The 22268-nt window shown below is 39.3% G+C and overlaps 1 protein-coding gene across 17 annotated transcripts in view; it reads left to right on the top strand.

Moving 5' to 3' along the window:
* Nucleotides 1-22268, top strand: part of MACC1 (MET transcriptional regulator MACC1) — a 230068-nt gene that overhangs the window by 33097 nt on the left and 174703 nt on the right. For 10 of the 17 annotated variants that reach the window (XM_064290051.1, XM_064290050.1, XM_064290046.1 and 7 more), the window contains 3 exons: nucleotides 6285-6472; nucleotides 9190-9353; nucleotides 10967-11282. Coding sequence is in view for 8 of the 17 variants with exons in the window: in XM_064290044.1 (XP_064146114.1) it covers nucleotides 11267-11282 (16 nt within the window). In the remaining 9 variants the exon portion in view is untranslated. Of the gene's footprint in view, nucleotides 1-6284; nucleotides 6473-9189; nucleotides 9354-10194; nucleotides 10808-10915; nucleotides 11283-22268 lie in introns of those variants that run through there. The other 7 variants (XM_064290049.1, XM_064290047.1, XM_023544368.2 and 4 more) reach the window with 6 other exon arrangements.

The raw sequence follows: 22268 nt of genomic DNA, 5'->3' as shown, positions 1-22268 counted from the left end.
GTAAAAATTCCTGAAATGTTTAAGTACAAATTGTACTAAGAAGGCCAAGTTGCTAAAATAAAACAAATTAAACAAACCAACAAATCACAACTCTTTGTCTAAGTAATGAGTTTTTAAGATTGCTTTTGAGGGGAAAAAATTTGTTTATATTGCTATTAATGACATTTACAGTGATTTGCTACCTATCAAGTCAAAAGAGATGAAAAGTAGTTCCTTAGTTTTGCCTGGAACTTGAAACATATATTTGCTTTCTTCTTAATTTGTTCTTTATTAGCTCCTGGCCAAATTATCCATGGAGTGAAGTTCTATATCTTCAAGTTCAACTCTGTTTAAGTGTTCATTTCTGTTTCTCCATGGGAACAAACATGTTGTTATGGAAACTGGGTAGCACAAAATATAGATAGTACAGAAAGCTTCATAGGAAGAATCAAGCTCGTAACAGAAAATCAACTACATAATACAAGGGCTAGCTAGGCTGTCAATACCTAGCATTCTATGGCAACTCAAAAAGAATAGCTCTCAATTCTGTGACTTTTCAAATTTAAGAGTGAGAAAACAAAAGGAAATTGTATTGTTTTCCCATTGGAAAAAATGTAAAGGTTTATTTTTAACTAAGGAAAATTAGAAACCACAAAACAGATTAATTGGGGTGATTGGATGCACTGAATAAAAGAGTTTTCAGTCAAAATTTCCTTTATATGATGAATGCTCCTTGAACACTGACATTGCCTTAATGCACATTACCTCTGCTGTGAGACGTGCTGGGCATCAGGGTCAGGGAAAGAGAAAACCCCATGTGTTACCAAGTAGAACTGCTCCATAAATTCTCTTGGCTATAATCTTTATGAAAGCAGATCACCAGGCTTTTCTTCTGCAGCACAGCTGGGTGGGTTCAAATTGCCAACCTTCAGGTTAGTAGTTGACTATAAACCTGTTACGCCACCCAGAAAAAGAGAAGTCAGCAGGAAAAAGGGAATTGGGACCAAGGTTCTAAAATGAGATGAGTAACCAGTATTCCCAATCACAGTATCTGAGAAGTGGTGGAACTGGGGTTCTGGGCCAGGAATGATTTATAAGAAATTGTACCTGGTGGGGAAGATATGGCCGCAGAAAGGCCAGACAGTGCTAGTTAGTGTTTTAGCTACAGATGAGGAAGCAAAAGGGCCCATTCAGTAGGAAGCAGAGCTCCAGCCAGTGTCTGGGGAACAGGATATCAGGTGCCAGGCCAGATACTACAGATACTAGTCAGCGGCAGGGCTCCTGTTAAACACGTGGTGGTTTAGCTCAGAGTGCCAGTTGCGGCACCAAAACTGGGGGAAATTTGCAAAGACAGGCACGCAACAATTAGGATGAAGCAACAGAATTATCAGGTGGGAGAGCAGCTGTAGCTTGCTGGGTGCATGATTACCCAGGACGCTCCACAGGCACTCTGGATACTGGGCCCAGGAATGCATGATTAATTCCAGGCTCTATTCAACCATTCTTAATGTATTGCCTGGTTGCATTAGGATTGAATTGGAGCCTGGGTGAAGTAAAGACTGAAACATGACAGTTGGGTGATGCTGACATGGGCAGCGGTTAAAACATAAAGGAGACTCGATTTGCCAAAAGTCAACACACCCATAAGAATTCTACATTATTGTTCAAGGTTGGTACAACGTATGCAGGAAGAAGCATTTGCAATTCCCTTAGCTAAAAAAAGAAAGTTCACACAGAATTCTCATTTAGTGAGCTATTTTTAAGCTATTTTAAGGAAATGTCCAATGTGACACTATCTTGGGCTGGGTTTGCAACAAAATAAACCTGTGTAAAAGTGTTAACATTTTTTAATAAATGTCTAGCTGCTATCTCCTTACTTTGTGTTTTTAAGTCTCCTGTGGTGACTCTTTGGCAGAAGCTAAAAGCTACTGCAGACAACCAATCTGAACTGAACTACAGTTCATGAAGTCCAAGAACAAAGAACCTGCAGCTCTTCAGCTTTTACAAATAATGTGGTCATGCTGTGTGTGTCTCATTGTGCTTTGGGGTTATGGTTCACTTAATTTTATCGGATAAAATAGGTCTCCATGAAAAGTAGCATTTCCACCTATAAGTTAGAGCAAAGACCAAGACAAATTTTGAAGTAATAACCCAGTCTCTCCCATAACTTGCATGTAAATTTTCCATGCTATAGTTATTGATATGCTCTTACCAATATAAAACAAAACGTATGGAAATTGCGATTGTAAAAGGAAGTAGAAATCTAACAGGGGAAGATATGAGGTTAAAGGAAACATTGGAAAAATTAAAAATGGTCCTGGAAGATGAAGAAAGAAGGAAAGGAGGCTGATAAAGATTTTCAAATTAAAGTCTTATTAAACTATAAAGCTTAAAACCATGTGTGATGCCCCTGTTATGATTTGAACATTGAGACAAAAACTAAAAGAACATGATAGCTCCTCTCTGGATGCCCTTGTTCACAAGTCAGATAATTTAGTTTCCCCTTTTTGTGTATATGGTTATTTAAACTTGAAGATTGTTTCTAAGAAAATATCACCTCAGTGATATGGCAAAATACTGTTCAATTACTGCAGATTTAGTACACACATAGTCCACCACCCATCTGTCATTTTGTTGCACTGTGGTGGCTATCGTGTTGCTGTGATGTGAGAAGCTATGCCAGAGGTGTTTCAGATAAGCAGAGTCATCCATGGTGAACAGGTTTCAGGAGAGCTTCCAAACTAAGACAGATTAGGAAGAAAGGACTGGCAATCTACTTCTCAAAATAAGCCAACGAAAAGCCTATGGATACAATAGAATATTGTCCGATACAGTGCTAGAAGATGAGCCCCCTAGGTTGGAAGACACTAAAAATACACAGTGGCCACAACAACAGACTCTAGCATAGCAACAATTGTGAAAATTATGCAGGATCAGGCAATGTTTCATTCTATTGTACATGCAGTCACCAGGAGTTGGAGCCGACTTGATGGCAACTAATAACATCACACAGAGAATGCAGAAATCTGTCTGACAAAATACTGTTTAATTATTTCACTTTATTAATCCATGAGTAAAAAAAAAAAAAAATTGCCGTTTCTAATACGGGAGACAGTATACAGATATTGGAGCCCTGGGGGTGAAGTTGGTTAAGAACTCAGCTGCTAAACAAAAGGTCGACTGTGAATCCACCAGCTGCTCCTTGGAAACCCTATGTGGCAGTTCTACTCTGTCCTGTAGGCTCACGATGAGTCTGAATTGACTCAACTGAGGAAGGCAGCCTCAGAGCCCAACACTTCTGAGAGACACCTGCTCTGGCTTATCCTCCTACACTGAGAAGGATAAATTGGACATTCTTCTAAAATTGTCCTTGATGAGATCACCACAGAACGGGCTATAGATGGCCCCAACTTGCCTCTGGGTAGAGGCTTAACATCCTAATAAAATAAAATCAACCTCTTCCTCCATCCTGGGGGATCGAACCCTTGCCTAAAGAAAATGCATAGTCATCCCCAAGGTCTGAGCTCCTGCATGAAGGTCAATCCTGAATATTCATGATGGATTTACATTTCCTTGTCTGCTCTTTGTAAAAGCCTACCTCCCCAAGCTGCCTGAGAGCAGTCTTGCAGGTAGCAGCCCCGATTGCTCCTTTCCTTGTACAATGAAATAAAGGCATCTTTGTGATCTACCACCTCGGCCCTTGTTTATTAGCTATAACAAGTCGTACCGAACAAAACCTGGGGTTTTTACCTGGCAACATTTCTGGCAAGCCAACCAGGAGTCATCACTTGGTTCCTGAGACCGGGCCTGTGCCAGGGACCATGCCTGACATCTGGCGCCACAGGAGAGTTTTCCAAGAGATCTCAGGCGGCCCTAAACACCGACCTGCCTAGGACCCAAAGGTGACTCTGTGAGTGTCACAAAATGCACCTGGTACCTAGGTAAGGCCTTACAGGAGTCTCAAGAAGCAGGAGTATTGACCGTTAAGGGTAAAAGGCTCTAGGTATCTGGAGTTATTTGGTAAGCACCTAGTTAAAGCCTTAGAAGAGTCCCAAGAAGAAGGAGCATTGACCTTTGAGGGCATAAAAGGCTCTAGGGTTGGTAAGTAACAGGGTAATTCCTAGGTAAGACCTTACAAGAGTCCCAAGAAGTGGGAGTATTGAGGGTTTAAAAGGCTCTAGGCTCCGGTTGGTGCACTGAATTAGGTTGTGTGAATGTATAAGTGTGTGTGTGTCTGGAAAATGGAGAAGGTTCAAGGGATCCTAAAATGTAGCCCACTAAGAACTGGGAATATTTCAGGTCAAACCCTATGAAAAAGAAAAAAGATGATTTTCTTATGTACCACCATATGGGCTCAATATGAATTGACAGATAAAGAAAAGTAGCCAACAAATTGGTCTCTAAATTATACTAGCCTCCAACTTGATCTTGTCTATACTCGAGAGGGTAAATGAGATGAAAAGTATTATGTGAAAGCTTTCATGACTCTGTATCAGAACAAAAAGTTACAAAAAAAGTAAAATGTTAGTTTAGAAAGGGACTGATAAATCACAACTGCCAGTCCTCCATTCCAGGTTCCGATTATTAATGCATGTTTGCAGCTGTTTCTTCTCATTTTGAGTCATGCCACATCAGCAAATGAAGGTCCCGAAAGCTTTACTCCATCCACGTCATTAAAGTCAACTCTACTTTGAGGAGGCACCTCTTCCCCAGTCGTCTTTTGAGTGTCTTCCAACCTGGCGGCTCATCTTCCAGCACTATATCAGACAATGTTCTGCTGCTATTCATAAGGTTTTCACTGGCTCATGCTTTTCAGAAGTAGACTGCCGTGTCCTTCTTCCTAGTCTGTCTTAGTCTGGAAGCTCAGCTGAAACCTGTCCTCTATGGGTGACCCTGCTGGTATCTGAATACTGGTGACATAGCTTCCAGCATCACAGCAACACACAAACCCCCACAGTATGACAAACTGACAGACATGTGGGGGTTAAAGTATTTCATGACTCTGTTGCAGAACAAAAAGTTACAAAAAAAGTAAAATGTTAGTTTAGAAAGGGACTGATAAATCACAACTGCCAGTCCTCCCTCCTGACCCTGAGAAGGATATTCCAGCTCCCTTCCCTTCAGCACCTGCACCTCCCCCTCCCTATGCCCTGCCTCCACTCAAAGGAGCCACCATACCAGTGACAGCCCCCACTGTTAAGCCCTCTCAACCTTTGTTTGCTTCCACCCCTCCCAGGCCCTTCTGTTCTGCCGGTGGGCTCACCACCCCCACACATGGAACAGAATGACTTTTGGGGGCCCTGTTAGAGAAAGTGAAAATACTCTGGGGGAGCCCAGTTCTCGAGAGGGCCATACTATCTTAGGACCACCCTCAGGAGTTTATTGCTCTGAATCCTGAAAGCCCTAAAGATGCCCTAATGATCAATATACTTTTTATAAAGCAAAGTACCCCTGATATTAAAAGAAAGCTTCAGAAAGTAGGAGAAGGTAGGTATAGGGTTAAAAATCTCTCGGCTAGTGGAACTGACCTGCCAAGTTTACTCTAACTGACATAAGGAACAAGAAAGAAAGAAAGTTGCAGACCAAAAGTGCCAGGCACCTTCCTAGCTGCCACCTTGCAGGCTGAAGGCCATCCCCCAAGAGAACAAAGAAAGGGAGGGAGGGAGACCAAGGCCACAGGAGAAGAGAAAGCCCCGTACTCCTTTGAAAAGAGACCAGTGCAGCTGGTGTAAGGAAAAAAGGACATCAAAAGTGAAAGTGTACAAAATAGCAAGCAAAAGAGCTAAAAAAAAAAAAAAAAGAGAGAGAGAGACAGCCCAGTCCCAGGTCACGCCACTAGAAGATGAGTCAGACTGAAGAGACTGGAGGCAAGTCCTCCACCTGAGCCTCTAGTTATAACGAAGGAGAAAGGAAAACCTGTAAAGTTTCTGGTAGATAATGGAGTGACCCGCTCACTTCTGACCCTCCAAACGAAAGCTACCCAGACAAGGCAGACAGTGCCCATTGTGAGAGTATCAGAAAAAAAGAGCACCCTCACTTCCTACAACCTCTAGCTTGTTCTGTACAAGACATATCTCTAACATGCTCCTTCCTTTACAAAAAACAGGTGACTGTTACAAATGGCCCTCACTACTGGGCTGCCAACTAACTGTGAGAGAAAAAGAACATTACGGAGGGTTAGTTGATCCAGATATCAGACATGCAGTAGTGCCATAGGTGTGAGCCAACAAAACACCAAGGAAAGCAAAAAAAGTTCCTCCTGTTGTCATTGAATTGTTACCTTTTTTTTTTTTTTTTTTTAATAGTTCCACTAAGGCTTAAATAGTATCCCATCTGAGCTGAAGCCTGGCAGGCACTGGGCAAAATCATAACCAGATACCTGAAACATGGACTGCTCAGATCATGTCAGTCATAGTTCAACAGCCCCATCCTGCCAGTGAAGGTAAAAAACAGAGAATACCAGCTTGTTCAAGACCTGCAAGCTGTCAACCAGGTAACCGTTATAGTCCACCTTGTAGTCTCCAAGTCGTGTGCCCTGCTGTTGACCTTGTTGCCCACCTTTTCCAGGTTCACTGTGTTAGACCTAAAAGATGCCTTCTTTTACATCCAAGTAGAGGAGAAAAGTCAAAAAATCTTTACCTTCAAGTGGGAGGACCCAAGAAGAGGATTGAAACAGCAGTTGTGCTGGCAAGTCCTCCCACAAGGTTTCAAAAACAGTTCTACTCTTTTTAGATCAGCTTTGGTCCAAGAACTGAAACTGACCTGGACCCATGGTGTCCTCCTCCAATATATGGATGACCTGCTCATTGCCAGCCGCAGTGAATATGACTCAGTCTGGAACACCACAGGAGTTTTAAACTTCCTGGGAAATGCAGGGTATTGAGTCACAGAAGAAAAAGCTCAGGTCAACCAAAAACGTAATTTATCTGGGTTTTAAACTCAGACAAGGAGAGCTAGAAGTCCTCCCCACCCGAAAAGACACCATTTATAGATTGGCGGCCCCTACCATCTGGAGACAGCTCTGAGGTTTCTGGGAACGTCTGGGTTTTGCCGCATCTGGATAGCAAGTTTTGAACTTATTGCCAAGCCTTTATACCGAGCCTTAGAAGGAAAAGATGCAGATCTCTTAAAATGGGCTGGGATAGAACAACAGGCTTTTGATACCATTAAAACAAAGCTGATAGAGACCCCAGCCTTAGGATTCCCTGATATGAGCAAACCTTTAATCAGTTTGTACATGAGTCCTCTAGAGTGGTGGCTGGGATACTTCCCCAGACTCCTGGGACTTGGAAGTAGCCTCTGGCTTACTTCTCAAAGCAGCTAGACCTGGTTACCAAAGGGTGGGTGGTGTGTCTTCAAGCAGTAGCAGCCGCAGTGTTAATCATCAAAGAATCTGAAAAACTCACCCTTGGCCAACCTCTCTGGGTGACCGTGCCCCACTTGGTTCTGATCATCTTAGAGCAGAGAGGGTCACATTAGATTTCCCCAGGGTGAATGGCCCAGTACTAAGCAGTGCTGTTGGATGACCCAGTCATCACCTTACAAGAAACCACCAGTTTAAACCCGGCTGTCCTACTGCCTACCTTGCCAAAGTGAAAAAGAACATGATTGCTTAAAGACTATTGACCTGGTATATGACCGTTGGCCTGAACTCACTGACCAGCTGCACCAAAACCCAGACCTTGAACTGTTTGCTGATTGGAAGTAGTTACATGGAACAAGGAAAAAGAAAAGCTGGATATGCAGTAATCACTTAGGAGGAGGTTCTAGAAGCTACTGTGCTTCCCCCAGGTACCTCTGCCCAGAAGGCCAAGCTCATTGCCATGCTGCAGGCCCCTAAAATTGCCAAAGGACTGAAAAGACCCCTGAGGTTGTGAAACACTTCCTGAATGAAATCATCCCTCAATTTGCAGTGACACCAGGCCCCATTTTGTGGCCTTGGTGGTGCAATCGGTGGCAACCACCCTGGACATTAATTGGAAATTACACACAGCCTGGAGACCCCAGCCCAGTGGTAGACTGACCAGACTCTTAAGAAACGCCTAGCAAAACTGTGCCAAGAAACCAAGTTGGGATGGACAAACTGCCAATGGCCCTCTTGAGAATTCCGTCCTCTCTTAGAGGCAGACTGAAACTAGGCTCATTTGCGCTATTATATGGATGCCCTTTGTTAAAAAAAACCCAATATGACCAACATAGCCTGCCTTAATAATGACCAATCTCCCTCCCTCCATGAGGCTGGAGATGTTCAAGTTACTAAATATTCGCAGTCTCTTTGGGTGACTCTGTCTTCTCTCCACAGGGGTGCATACCTGAGGATTTCACCTCAGAAGTACTCTTGCATCCCTTCCAGCCTGGTTATAGGGTCTTCCTAGGAGCCTAGGAAGTTAGAGCGTCTCCAGCAGAAGTGGACCAGTCTTTTTGAGGTGTTACTAACAACTCTGACCTCCATCAGGCTCAGGGGTCTCAAAGCTTAGATTCAACTGCACTCAGGTTAAAAAAACTGTTCCACCAGTCGTTGAGAGACAAACTTTTCAAAACTGTGAGAAACAGATTTGCAAACCTATTAAAGACCTAAATATTTGTTTACAAATACCTCCTACATAGACTCAATCCCAAACTAACTTTTTAATCTTGCTCATTGTATTATATACACTGTTTGCCTTTTTTGTTTCTTTATGCTGTGTTTAAACTAGTCATATTGATAAGAGGCTGAGAACCCTCTAGCCACCATAAAAAAATAGTAATGATTGTCGCTATCCTTCTCCAAGAAATTCTTGTAGCCCAAGCTAAGTGAGAAAACAACTGATTCATCTAACTTCTCAACTCATTTCCCAGAAAGATATCTAAACAATTGTTAGACCTGCCCTCTGTTCCTCACCTCCTCTGCTAATGTGAAAGTCCCCTAGAGAAGCCCTATCCCCTTATAAGACACACCAGGCTTGGTTCACAATTGCCCAATAGTTTAAAATGGTCACTGGTTGTGAGTGACCACCTGATCTCCCACCTCGGCCTCCTATTTATTGGCTGTAATAAGTCACACCAAGCAAAACCCCTAATACAAAAGCAATGGATCTCATACAGATATTAGGCTGAAAACACACAGAGTGTAAAAAGAAGTGTGGTAGTTAGATGAATGATTTCAGTGTAATGAATTAGAAGCATGAGGATGGTGCAGGACTGGGCAATGTTTTGTTCTGTTGTACATAGGGTCACTCTGAGTTGGAACTGATTCAATGGGACCTAACAACAACATGAAGTGCTAAAAAGCAAGGTGCCTGGGTGACCCCTGAAGTCTTCACACCTGACACCTCTTGAGGGAATGGTAAGGGTTGTCCCAGAAGGTAAAGTGGAGAAATGCATGGGGCCAAGTGGTAAGTTCTTTGGCATGAATATAATCGGGATACATAAGTTGTGAGGTGGCGGGAAATAAGGTTGAAATGTAGACAGGAGTAAGATCATACTTGGCTTTGTAGCTTGGACTTTATAGGCCAGGGCTTCTCAAAGTGTGGAACTCATCCACAGATGACATTTTGATGGTACACAGATGCAATGTTAAATCATATTAAGTCACACAATGAAAAAGTAATTTCCTTTTCAATTACCTTTCAATCGCTCTAAGTTAAGGAGAATGTCTTAGGTTGATGCTAATCTGTGTCTGAAATGTTTTTTGCTTATCACAGTTTTAAACAAAACAAGAGTGGATTTCTGCTAAAATTTAATGACTTGCCTTATTTTTATTGGTTTTTTAAAAATCTATTTTTTCATAGTAACTGATAGTAGTTTCCATTTTAATTAGTAATGTAAGTTTTCCTTTTAAAGCAAATTTATTTCAGTAAAAAATGCTGAGTCTCTTTAATGACAAATATTACATATAGTGGCAGAAAGGAGAGTCAAGGATGGTTCCCTTGGTTCTTGGTTGCTCAAGTTGGGGGTGGCAGTGTCATTATTGAGATAAGAGTTATAGGGAAAGAGCCAGAGCAAAAGGAAAGGAAAAAAAAAAAAAAAAAACAAGTAAAGAAATGCCTCGCTGGACATCACTGGATGTCCGACAAGGTTTTATTTAGACAATTATCATTGTCTTCCAAGATCCCGTATGTTTAAGGTCACACCCAATATGCCCTCGCATTCTCTCCAGTACAGCCAATAGAAGCAAGGCATAAAAACAGTCTTATTATTTACAAAATCAGTCTTTTCATTGCCTTGCTTCACCCCCAACATGCTCAGGTTCCCTTTCCTTCTGCCAGGAATTAACCCTAAATTCTGTCCTTGGTGCCTGGCGAACACTGGCCTTGGTGTTAAACTCTCAGGATGACCCTTCCTCCTTCTTGGAGCTTTATCAGTAGGACTTTGTAATATATGGCTTTTTATGTAGCATGTATTAAGGGCTCAGAGGTCAGTAATGTTCATATTTCTTTCTTTGAGCATCAGCCAGTCATTCTCAACTTTTGGAGTAACTTTAAGCAAAATTCTTCTTTTGGAGAAAAACCTCCAAGTTTTGTTTCTTCCTTTTGAAGTAGACTTCTTCTCCTTTTGAGTTTCTTTCTGAAGCATGCATCTGAAGTTATTCTCTCTGTCTTGTCATGTGCTGTGTACCAGGCATGGTCTGCTTGTAGATGACTTTTCCTCCAGAATGCATGTGGTGTGGTCAGCCTGCCTTTTGATAATTTCAATTGACCCCTTAAACTGAGCTGAGGAAGAGCTAAATCTTTAAGTACCAAATTAGCACAGATTGTATTGTCAATTAATCATATAGTATTTGTAATCAAATAGAGTACTTCATGGTTTCTCATTTTCAACATCTTTGGAAATTTTGCTATATTTGAAGGTATGGTATTGAAATAGTTGCCAATTTTTAAAAGTAAAGTTTTAAAATTTCTTATAAAACTTTAAGGTGTAATTGTACCTAAGGTTTTTTTTTTTTTTTCTGCTGATAATCTATTAATTTATCAATTAAAGCCTTTCTTTTACTGAAATTTGTCTGTAGGCACCCATGAATGAAAGGTCTGAAAATGGAATAGACTTGTAAAACCGTAAGTACATACTTCCCATAACGTATAAAAAGAAGTGTTTTGTCTTGCTGTATTTTATGTTAACTTTAACACTTCTATTTTTTAAAAAGATGAGTCATTTCCTCTGTCTGGGGCATGACTGTGAGTGGTAAAATCTGGGTGAAATATGTTAAGGTCACGGAAATTTGTTAGAGTATAGGATCCATGTTCAGTTTCTAATTTCATCTTGATTTTAAAATAAAGTGATGGTGTTATTATGATAAATCAACAAAGGAATGATGGACACAGTAGGTAAGCATTTAAATGTTTCCTCTATTATTATTTTCAATAGAAATTGGTGGTATCTCAGATCTTGGATTTTTGAAATTCTCATCCGTGGGTCTGTGATGGGCCTAGGTTCTTTCTAAGCACTGCCTCCTGGATTCATCTTTTGTCAATCTACATATGCAAGAACAAGTATTCAGGATTCAGGACTTACTATTTGTGTGATGCAGAGATGAGATTGTTTGCGTACAAGGAGAGCAGAGAAGGACAGAGTTAAGGGGCAAGAAGGATGAGGATGGGAGCAAAGCAGAGGCAACAGGAGATGGAATAAAGCTGTACTATGGATAACTTTACTTACCCCATGACTGCTGAATTTATTAGTATCACGAAGTGTTTGTTATGAGTGGATAGACATCAGAAAAGTGACAGAGTTTCATACACAGATCCATGCCAAGCAACATGGATTTAGGAATGGAAGCATTGGGGCCCTGAAATGGCAAACCCTAAAAAACGCACAGCCCTGTTAGGAAGGATTTGAAGCAAACTGGTGGTTTGAGTGAGATTAATTTAGGTTTCTGTGTGTGAGGTTCTCTAGTTATATTTGCTTCATACATGGCCACAGGAAGTTTAATCATTATTATTTAGATATGGTCTACAGTACTCCACTATGTGATATAACATTCTTACAGGAATAATTTCAAAATATAAATATTAAATTATTAAGTTTTCCATAGTAAACATCTCTTCATATATTAAATAAGACGTATTAAATAAATACAGCAAAATCTTTTTAATAGCGTTTCAACTCTCGGTTATATTATAGGTCGAATTATAGTCTCCTACCAGCAGTGCTGGAGAAGAAGGTTGATCTGCTTCTGTAAAGATTACAGCCAAGAAAATCTTATGGAGCAGTTCTACTCTGTAACTCAAGGGATCTTCATGAGTTGGAATCTACTGGAGGGCAGTGGATTTAGTTTTGGCTGGTTTATCATGATAACAAGCAGAGCATGTAACGTAGATCCCACCCTTGTTCATGGTTAGCAATATTTTAACAATGTTCACTGTTTGGTGTGATCATGAAAAGCTCATTCTCTACATTGACATCTCTTGTTTCACAAAAGGTTTTTCAAGACATATATATATATATATATATATATATATATATATATATATATATATATATATATATACTTGAAAAGACATAAATGTTTAAATGAATAGCAAGCATGTCAAATGGAGAAAAAATGGAGTGGAGTGAGAAAAAGCTGTTGACAAGGATGACATTTGGAAGGAATCAAAGAAATGCTTAGCTTTCAATGACATGGCTAATGGTAATTCATTTATTACAGATATACCATTAAAGATGCTTGGCTAATTTCTTAAAGAAATGTGCATTTTCTTAAAACATTTAAATCAACAAAGAGAACCTGAGAGACATTGAATTCTTACTCTGCATCTTTACAGATGTGCATGGCAAAGGGATAATTTTTATTGTCAAAGATAAAGTAGAAAATGGCATGTCTTCTTTCTCACCAACACTGCCCTAGTTCAGACTAGAAACTTCTCTATTTCTTTAACAGTCTAGCTGTCTTCTTGTCCTGTTCTTTCTCCCCTTCAGTTCATTCTCTATAACTTTGCATAGGTGATATTGATAAAGTGTACACCTCATTGCTAATAGAATTGAGACAAAACTGTAAGGCTTACAAGCCTGGTTGTTTATCAGTCCCCTTTGTTTATTCATACATTTGCTGTTGATTATATATGTGCTATGGATGCTATTTCATCTTTGGACTTTCATGTATGATATCTGAGCCTTTCTTTCAAGTCTCCCTACTCGTTTCTCCTTCACTCTATTCACTCTTGTCCCAGTTTACAAACCCCTTTTTCTTAGAAAGTTGTCCCTGAGCTTTCAAGAGAGTTAATAATAGTTATCCTTATTGAACATTATAGAAGGACCAGAGAAGTCTTCATTGAGGAGATCACATCTGAGTGGAGCCCTGAAGGACTGAAAAGTCAGGCTGCTGAGGAGCAGAAAAAGGCTACAGGCATAAGAAATGATTTTTGTTAACATGAGGAAGAGGCAAGAAGGGACATGGGCAGTCAAAAGACTAGGCACTAGTTTGGTAGAGCACAAGGTAGGGTGCCTGGGCAAGGGTGGGAGGAAGTTGTGTCAGACTGTGATGGCTGTAGGGAGGTCTTAATACCTCACCAAAAAGCCTGAAGTTATTACATAGGACATAGACCTTCATTGATGGATTAAATTTTTCGTTATGGAGTGATATTGTCAGACATGTTTTAGAAGATTATTCTGCCAGAAGTAGATGATTTTTTTTTTTCCCCAAGAGGTTGAGAATGGCAGCTGGGAGACACATTTTTGAGTAGGGCCATGAGTTGGCACATTTGGAGAGGATGGTTGAGAAATAAAATATTCATGGGTCTTAAAAGTGAAATAATCTGTGACAGTACAGAAAACAGTTCTATGAAAAGTACTGGTAATAGATGTTTATAGTATATCAAGAAAAATAATTTTTTTCTTTAAATTTCGAGTAGAATTTATTGAATGTTATCAGAGGGGCACCATTGGCAGTCTTCCAGCTGGAGACTTCCTTTAGGCCCCACATATCTCTAGCATTGGAGCATTTTATCATCTCAACTCTATTTCTTAGTCATGGTGGCGGTGCTAAAAAAAATTTTTTTTTTCTAGCTAGTCATATCCTTCCTCCCCCCCTCTCTGAAACATTAAATAACAAAAAACGAAAACACTTCTTTTCAATTGCTTACATTCCTTAGGGCTGCATCAAACACCTTTATCAGTAACTTGGAGTCATTTGCTTTTCACTTTTTACCCCCTGTCTTAGTTTCCTAATGCTTCTGTAATAGAAGTATCACAAGTGGGTAGCTTTAAAAAACAGACATTTATTTTCTAACAGTTCAGAGGGCTGGGGTCTAAATTCAGTACACTGGTTTAGGTGAAGGCCCTCTTTTGGCTCTGAGGGAAGATCCTTGTCTCTTCTAGTATTCTTTGGCTCCTTGGTGACCTTTAGGAGACATGACATCTATCTTTTCTCATTGTACTTTTTTGTCTCTATGTCTAGGCTGCCCTTTATAACTCAGGAATGATTAGGTTTAGGGCACACACTACACTGATATGGCCTCATTAACATAACAAAGAAAGCACTATTTCCAAATAGGATTACATCCACATGTATGTTGTTGTGTGCTGCCTAGCCTATTCCAACCCACATCGACCCTATAGGACAGAGTTAGAACTGCCCCCATAAGATTTCCTAGGCTATAAATCTTTATGGGAGCAGATTAACAGGTTTTTTTCTTCTCCAGAACAGCTGGTGGGTTTGAACCACCAACCTTTTGGTTAGCAGCCAAGGATTCCAACACATATTTTGGGGGGATAAATTCAATTCCTAATACTTCCCAAACTTCCCTATCTTTTCATTATTCTAGTCAAATTGGCTCCTTCCTCCTTCAGATGAATTAGGAAAACTGGATATATTAAGCAAATAACTATTTGGTGAGTCCACAGAGTTGTCTGAATCTGAACTAGGGTTCAAGTCAAAAGCTCTATCTTACTCAAACATTGTTTGAACTCACATAAGATGCTGAGCACTGGAATTCCAAGAGTGAGCACTCAAAGAGCTCATTGACCAAGGAAGGAGATAAATTTTTAAACAGATAATTACAATACAAAAATGTAAAAGCAATTATAATGGTGTGGAAAAATATATACATAGAATGTTTATACATGCAATGGGAACCCAGAGATAGGAAATGGGTGAAGGAGTTACCTGATCACATTTGGTTTTTAGTTATCTTTTGAAGTTTGGTAGAGGATCGAAAGGAGGAGTTGGATGGAGTAGTACTTACAAATATAAATTGGATGGTGGTTGCAATAATCTAGGTGTGAAATGATTAGTGTCTCGGTAAGCAGCAGTAGAAATGGAAGAAAGCTTTGAGTCCTGTGATATTTAATCTAGTAAGCCACACCTGTTTCTTCCTTGCAAAGTACCATCTGCTGCATAAATAAATGGAGAAAGGGAATATTGACATTAAAGTATGTATAGTACATTGAAGTAGAAACGTTTGATACCCAATGGAAAATCTTTTTTGGAACTTGAGAGAGTTCCTGGGGTTGATCTATATAGACCTAGAAGCCATTGTACACCAGTGGTGGTTGAAGCAATGGCAGTGGATGACCTATTTTAGAAGAGAAGACAGGATGACAGTAAACACAGATGGAGTCCTGGGAGGCACTAAAATTTAATGAGTAGATAGAGAACTAAACAATATATAATCAGAAAGGTGAGAGAAAAACTAGAAGAGAGTCAAGAAAGGCAAACAAGGAAAGGATTTCAAAGAGGAGATAGTATTAAGTGCTTGAGAGGACATTGTTAACCTCAGTGAGAATAGTTTCAGTAGTTGGGGCAGAAGCTGTACTATAGCAAGCTGAAGAAAGAATGTAAACAGAGGAACTAGAGATAATGAGGGCAGATAATTCTTTTAAGAAATGTGGCTTTGAACAAAAGGAGAAGAAAACAGTGAAGCAGCTAGAGGAAGTGAAGGGAATTTTCTATATTTTTTCATGTCTTTTTTTTTTTTAATAGAAGAAACGAGTAAGGGTAGTGGTTTCTAGTCCGAGTTTAAGATTATGGAGGTTGACTTAAACCATGGGATTTTTGGATGGCAAAAGATGAATAGAGGTTGAGATTTTGAGGATATAGAAGGTCAATTGAGTAACTCAGATTTTAGGTTGGATATTGACTATGGGAGGAGAAAGGCTGTGGATCAGATGACAAGTCTTCATGAATGGTCGGGAAGCTAAGAGAGCAGCAAGTGCAGATAAAGGAACGTAAAACCTCAAAGATGGAGCTTTTTGAATGAAAGTAGATGTACAATGAGCAGGAAGCGGCAGTAGGGAGTTAGAAGGATGTCAACCCTGCCTCAGGGTCTGAGATTTTTACTTATGGGAGAACGTGCAGCCCCTATTGGAGCTGGCAACTTGAGAAGAATTGATCTCTGGTCAAAGTCAGGTTTCTGTTAATGCAGGGCATGAAAGCTAGACTGTGGTAGAGATTAAGGATGTAGGAGGTTTTCGTTTGCTTCCTTGTTTGTTTTTCAGAATGGAGAATTTACAAGGTCTGTAGAAATGTTTAAAATGAGAGCAGAAGTGGAAGCACTTGAAGTAAAAGAAGCAGAAGGAAGTTAGAGATACTGTGACAAAAAAGTGACAAAAGACCTCTATAATTACAAACATGGATACAAAGGTAGAGACTTGTACACAGAAGTGACAAAGATGGGGATTAATTGCTTCATATGTTGTTGTTGTGCTGATGAATGGAAATTGGATTTCAAATAATTTTGGTAGTGACATAAGTTATGTTTCCAGGTGTCTGATTGTCTAGGGAGCCTATTTCCTATCGATGGTGAGCAGATTCAGTATGTCAGAAAGCCATAGTGATCATTAAGGCCTTCTGTTGCTTCTTAGCCTATGCCAGACGGGTCCAGATATCAAGTGGAATGAAGAATTGTTACAGTTAATGGCAGTCAGGGTAATAAAGACCACTACATGTGGTGATTCCATTTTGACCCCTCAACTCTCAGCGGGACTTATGGGAATCTTAGAGAAGCTCATGATAAATGCATGATTAATCTATGGTATTGTGAAGGAATGCCTGTTTCCATTAGTTTCTCCACAGCAGTTAGCTGAAATTCCCCAATAGCCTTGTAACATAGAGTCAGTCCCTTTTGGTTTTAAGAGGGAAGAAGTAGGGATTTTCCAAGGGAATGGAGAATCCCCTGCCTTTGTCCCACCATTGTTCATGATCATAATCAAAGGGACAAAATTCCTAAATCAAGGCATGTACTCTTTCATACTTCACACCAGAATGTATACCCTGTCACCTCAGGAACCATTATCTGGGAATTTACATCTTATTGGGATTTTGTGCATTGATTTCACTCTTACATAATAGATTATGGCTTTTTTTTAGAAGTTCTGTGGACACATCATTTCTTTGTCAGATGTGACTCAGATAGTACATACTTCTTGCTTTTCCCCAAAACCTAAGTTGGGACTGTGAGAACAAATACTTTGGCTACTACAGGATTTATCACCCTGAAAGGAAAATTATTCCTGTCAACGGGCATTTATTGAACCCATATTGGATGCACACCCCTATTGTGTTTGAGATGGTGGGACATCCAGCAGAATAACCCAAGAGAAGAATGCAAGAGTATGACAATTATTAGTAATCTTCAATATCAATTCCTCAACAAATTTATTAGAGTATATTTTACAATCACTGCAAGAAAAGGACTCAAGATTGTACAAACGTGTTGAGGAAACAGTTGTTTTGTGTTAGGACAATTATCCCAACACTGTATTTCACCTCTAATTTAGAAGACATTTTATGAAAATTATTTTATTTTTTATATTCTCATCCTACTGAGTCTTTGCATTAATTGCAAGTATAGGGAGTTATTGATAATTCTTTTAAAAAGCTTATTTGAGAGGGAAAGTTAACAACACTGATGCTAAATACCTTTTTAAATAAATAAATTTCTCCTATGTAATAGCAAAAAAGCAAACATAAAAGATAAAGATTAATGAATATTGCACAGAGCAAATTAATTTATTGTAGTAGACATTAAAAATAAAAAGATTACCATGAATCCACATCAAATAAAAATATAAAAAGAGGGAGAGAAAAGGAAAGGGAAGGGGACTCTGACAACTTATGGAAAATTAAAAGATTTTTTGTGTTTAAGAATTTACTAGAGCAAAATATGTGCTTAGTTTGTTGCAAATGGTTTGCTCTTGTAAACTAAGTTTCAATAAACTACTTTTACAAAGAAGAGTTGAATGAGTATATTGCATATTACATAAAGTTTTTCAGGTATTTAGTTATATTTCTTGTCAAATAATATTCTCTCTGCATGGATGATGAATTCTACAGACACCTTACAGGACAAACGTTGTGAGTATGAACCTATTGGTAACAAAAAGATTACAATGGCCTATATTGATTCTGTTTGGACGAAAAATGTTTTTTTTTTGCTATGTTAATTAGGTCATACCCAAGTAGGGCTGGTTTTTACTCTAATCAATTCTGAGTTATAAAAAGAACAAAATGGACACAGACACACACACAGGAAAGACACATGCTGTGTGAGGATGATCTACAAACCACGGAGCCTCAGGGAACCAAGCAACTCTTCAGGCTACTGACAAGGAAGAAATCAACATAGTAGAGACCCTAATTTGGACTTTTAGCCTCCAGAACTGTGAGAAAATAGAGTTCTGTTCTTTAAAACCACCGACTTGTGGTATTTGTGTCGCAGCAGCACTAGGTAACTAAGACAGATGTGCTCATCACAAGATCATTGATGAACTGAAGATGATTTTTAGTAGAGAGGCAGAGAAAGAAGTCAAACTCAGAGGCTTGAGAAATGAATGGACTGAAGGCAGTGTTTAAGTATGAATTATGTAACACTTTCAAGAAACTTGGTGGTAAAGACAAGGAAAATAGGCAATATTTGTATAGTTCATAGGAGGAAAAATTTTTTAAAAAATTTGTAGGATGAGGAAAAGCAGAACCTGGAAAGGGGGATATTGAAAATAGAGATGATTGGGATACACTGATAGTTTAACATCTCAAAGGAGACAAGACGAACTCGATTCAGAGCACAGATTCAACTTTGACAGAGATAAAGAACATTCTTTCTTTTGGAGACAGGTAGAAAGACCAGGAGAATGGGTGCCATTGTTCCAGGTTTAGAAGAGGGCACTTGGAGGTATTCATGCTTCATAGCCTAGAGATTGTGGAACAGGAGGCAGAGGTGTTTGATAGAAGATGGGAGTGAGGATAATGATCTAAAGGACAAGGGTAGAGATTTAGGATGTTCCTGTAGTGAATGTGAAAAGGAGTTTACCAGGAGCAAAACAAATAAAATGGAAAAATTGGTGTTGGAAACTATTATGTATCTAAGCTATAAACTGCTGTCAAAAAACTAAATTTAAAATGCAAGCACTTCAGCCATACTAACAAAGCCCAAAGGATCCGGAATGTGAAAAATTCTTTTTAACAACAGATGCAATGAAAAATTTATTTAAGCCATGTCGATGTTTCTAAACATGACTCTGACCCACATATAGGAAAAGCCAGGGCCATAATTGCTTACCATGTAAAAAACATGACAGAAACGGGAAAAATGAGAGTGGATGTTGTACTGAAACACTCCTATATTCTTGAAGAAAAAAAAATCAAATAGTTTAAGAGCAAGCTCTACTGCTGGACAGACTGGGTTGGAATTCAGGCTTCACTACTTTTTAGGCAAATGACTTCCTCTCTCTTGCTCTTTCTCTCATACATAGGGTAAAAACAGTACTATCTGCAGCTGGTTTCTGTGAGGACTATGAAGTAATACCAAATACTTACAGTTGTTTATTTATTTGCAATGCTTGATGTATTAGATACTGAATAAATATTACTTACTTTCATTATTTCTAACATATTTTATTATCAGTTCTAATGAAAAGTGAGGACCAGAATTTCCATCTTCTTTTTTTTTTTAGTGAGAGGTTCATACAGATAATATTTCTATTGTTTCTGCCGGGCTCCTACGTGAGGCACTACTTTTGTCAGATTATGGAAAATCTCTCAGCAAGTAACAGAGTGAAGCCAACATCAAAAAGCATATTTCCCTTTAGCTCAAATACGGAGGTCAGATCTAGTAAGAAAGAAAGAGAAAGAAAAGACTTTTTCTAGTCTACATCCTTGAAGGTAAATCACAGTACTTGCCTGGATTTCAGAGGGCAAGTGGGCTCAAGGTGACCCCACAGCTTAAATGTACTAGGAACCTCTAGATCAAGGCAAAAAAGCTTTGGCTTTCCATAAGAGTAGAAGAACTGAGAGTAAAAGGCATTTTTAACTCCTCAAGTACCAAATGAATGATGAAGCTAGCCAATAACCAATTAGAAGGTACCATAGTGAGGCTGCTTATGGTGGGAGGAATTATGCACAAGGTAACAGGACCTGAGCCCTGAAACCACACTTGGAAACTCCTTTAAAATTTTCCTTTCTTTAGTCTGATACTCCAGAAGATAGGCTTGGCTGAACTTCTTATAGCTCAAGCTCCTTTGATGGTTTTCTAAATCACAGGCATTGTCATTTATATGTTGACTTTTTTTTTTTTTTTTAAACACAATGAGCTAGCGTCATACTCCTGTTAATAGGACTCCGCAGCTGGGATCTACTGTTCGGTTTGGATGATTAGATAACTCCTTCCCCATCATGGAAAGGAGCAACTGATAAAACGTCGAAATAAACACTGTTTCTTCTATTTAGAAAAGTGATGGGGTAGAATTAGAAGGCTTGGCTTAGATTCTACTGTACAACTTGAGTCAAAAGTCACCTAGGCTCTCAAAGTCTCAGTTTTCTTATGTTAAACGGGCAAAAATATACCCATTTCAGGGGTTGTGACTTTCAAAAAGGATAAAGTGCTTGTGGAAGTACTTTATACCTGAAAGGCTGTAAAATACAAAGTATTCTTATTATTGTATTTATTAACATCTTTTTTTTTTATTTTTACTTTTAGAAACAATTTCCCGTTTTAAGGCCTGATTCTAGGGAAAAAAATTTTCCTCTAGTAGAAATTTTAATGTCAAAATTAAACTTTCAAAAACTCAGGAGATTTGTTCATAATTCACATAACAAAGCTGAAAAAGTAAATGTTTCCAAATTCCAGTTTCTAGTAATTCTTTGTAATCTAAAATTTATGGGTGTAAGTTTTCAAGAATTATCAGCAACTTTCAGTCAAGAATGCCAAAATGAGAATATGTGCTTACCTCTTCTAGTTCTCTAAGACCCGTTGAAATGAAAAAAAAAAAAAAAGATATAAACAAAGGAATAAATCGATAAAAAGAGCCAACAGTGAAGAATATCTGCAAATTTTGAAAGGATATGTGTTTCGTTGCAGGAGACACCAGAGCACATACATAAATAAGTAAAACCATCTTCTAGTAGACACAAGAAAGTACTAGTAAAGGAAAGAGAAAGCGAGTGATTTCTCTGCAGCTTACCCTAGAGAAGCTACAGGCTCACACTCAACAAGGGAAAGGTAGTGTTTACTTTCAGGACAGAATTCTGAGCGAACAGTTTTATTAAAGGAGTGAGATTCACCTGGGGTTGGAGAGAGAAGAAAGATCTAGAGTGTGAGTGGAGGAGGGTGAGAGTATTTCTAGAATGCCATTAAGTACCTAAGGGTCCCCATCCCACTGCCATTGAGTACATTCCGACTCATAGCGACCCTATAGGACAGGGTAGAACTGCCCCTTAGAGTTTCCAAGAAGCGTCTGGCGAATTCGAATTGCCAACCTCTTGGTTAGCAGCCCTAGTACTCAACCACTATGCCACCAGGGTTTCCGTACCTAAGGGTAGGGGGAGGAATTGTCTAATACAAAGTTTTCCACCTCTTCACTATTGATATTTTGGGCTGCACAGTTCTTTGTAATGGGGGCTATCCTGTGCATTGTAAGATGTTTATCGGCATCCCTGGCCTCTATCCATTAGATGCCAGTGCCTCTTCTCACCTCCTACCAAATGTGACAACTGAAAATGTCTCCAAACATTTTCTGGGAGGAGCACCTTCCCAACCTGTTGAGAACCACTGGCCTGGAGAGTAGGTAGATAAAAAGCTCCCTCCCAGAGTATAAAACCTCTCTTGCTCTTTCTTGGGCATTCTTGGGGGCCCCCATTTGCCTGATTGATTCTGTCCATTCTCTCTAAAGGAAAGTCCACTTATACAATACTCAATTCAGGGAAACAGGCTTCCATTATTTCTTCTATTATATTCTCTGCCATATTCCTCTTATTGTCTCCATCTGGAACTCCAACAAAGCATTGCTGGACCTAGATTCATCATGCACGTTGCTTACCTTTTCCTTTCATATTTGTTGCTATATCCTTTTGCCTTACCCTTTGAGAATTTTCTCCCACT

Source organism: Loxodonta africana, chromosome 8, assembly GCF_030014295.1.
Source record: "Loxodonta africana isolate mLoxAfr1 chromosome 8, mLoxAfr1.hap2, whole genome shotgun sequence".
NCBI lineage: Eukaryota > Metazoa > Chordata > Mammalia > Proboscidea > Elephantidae > Loxodonta > Loxodonta africana.
This window is presented reverse-complemented; position numbering and strand designations above follow the sequence as displayed.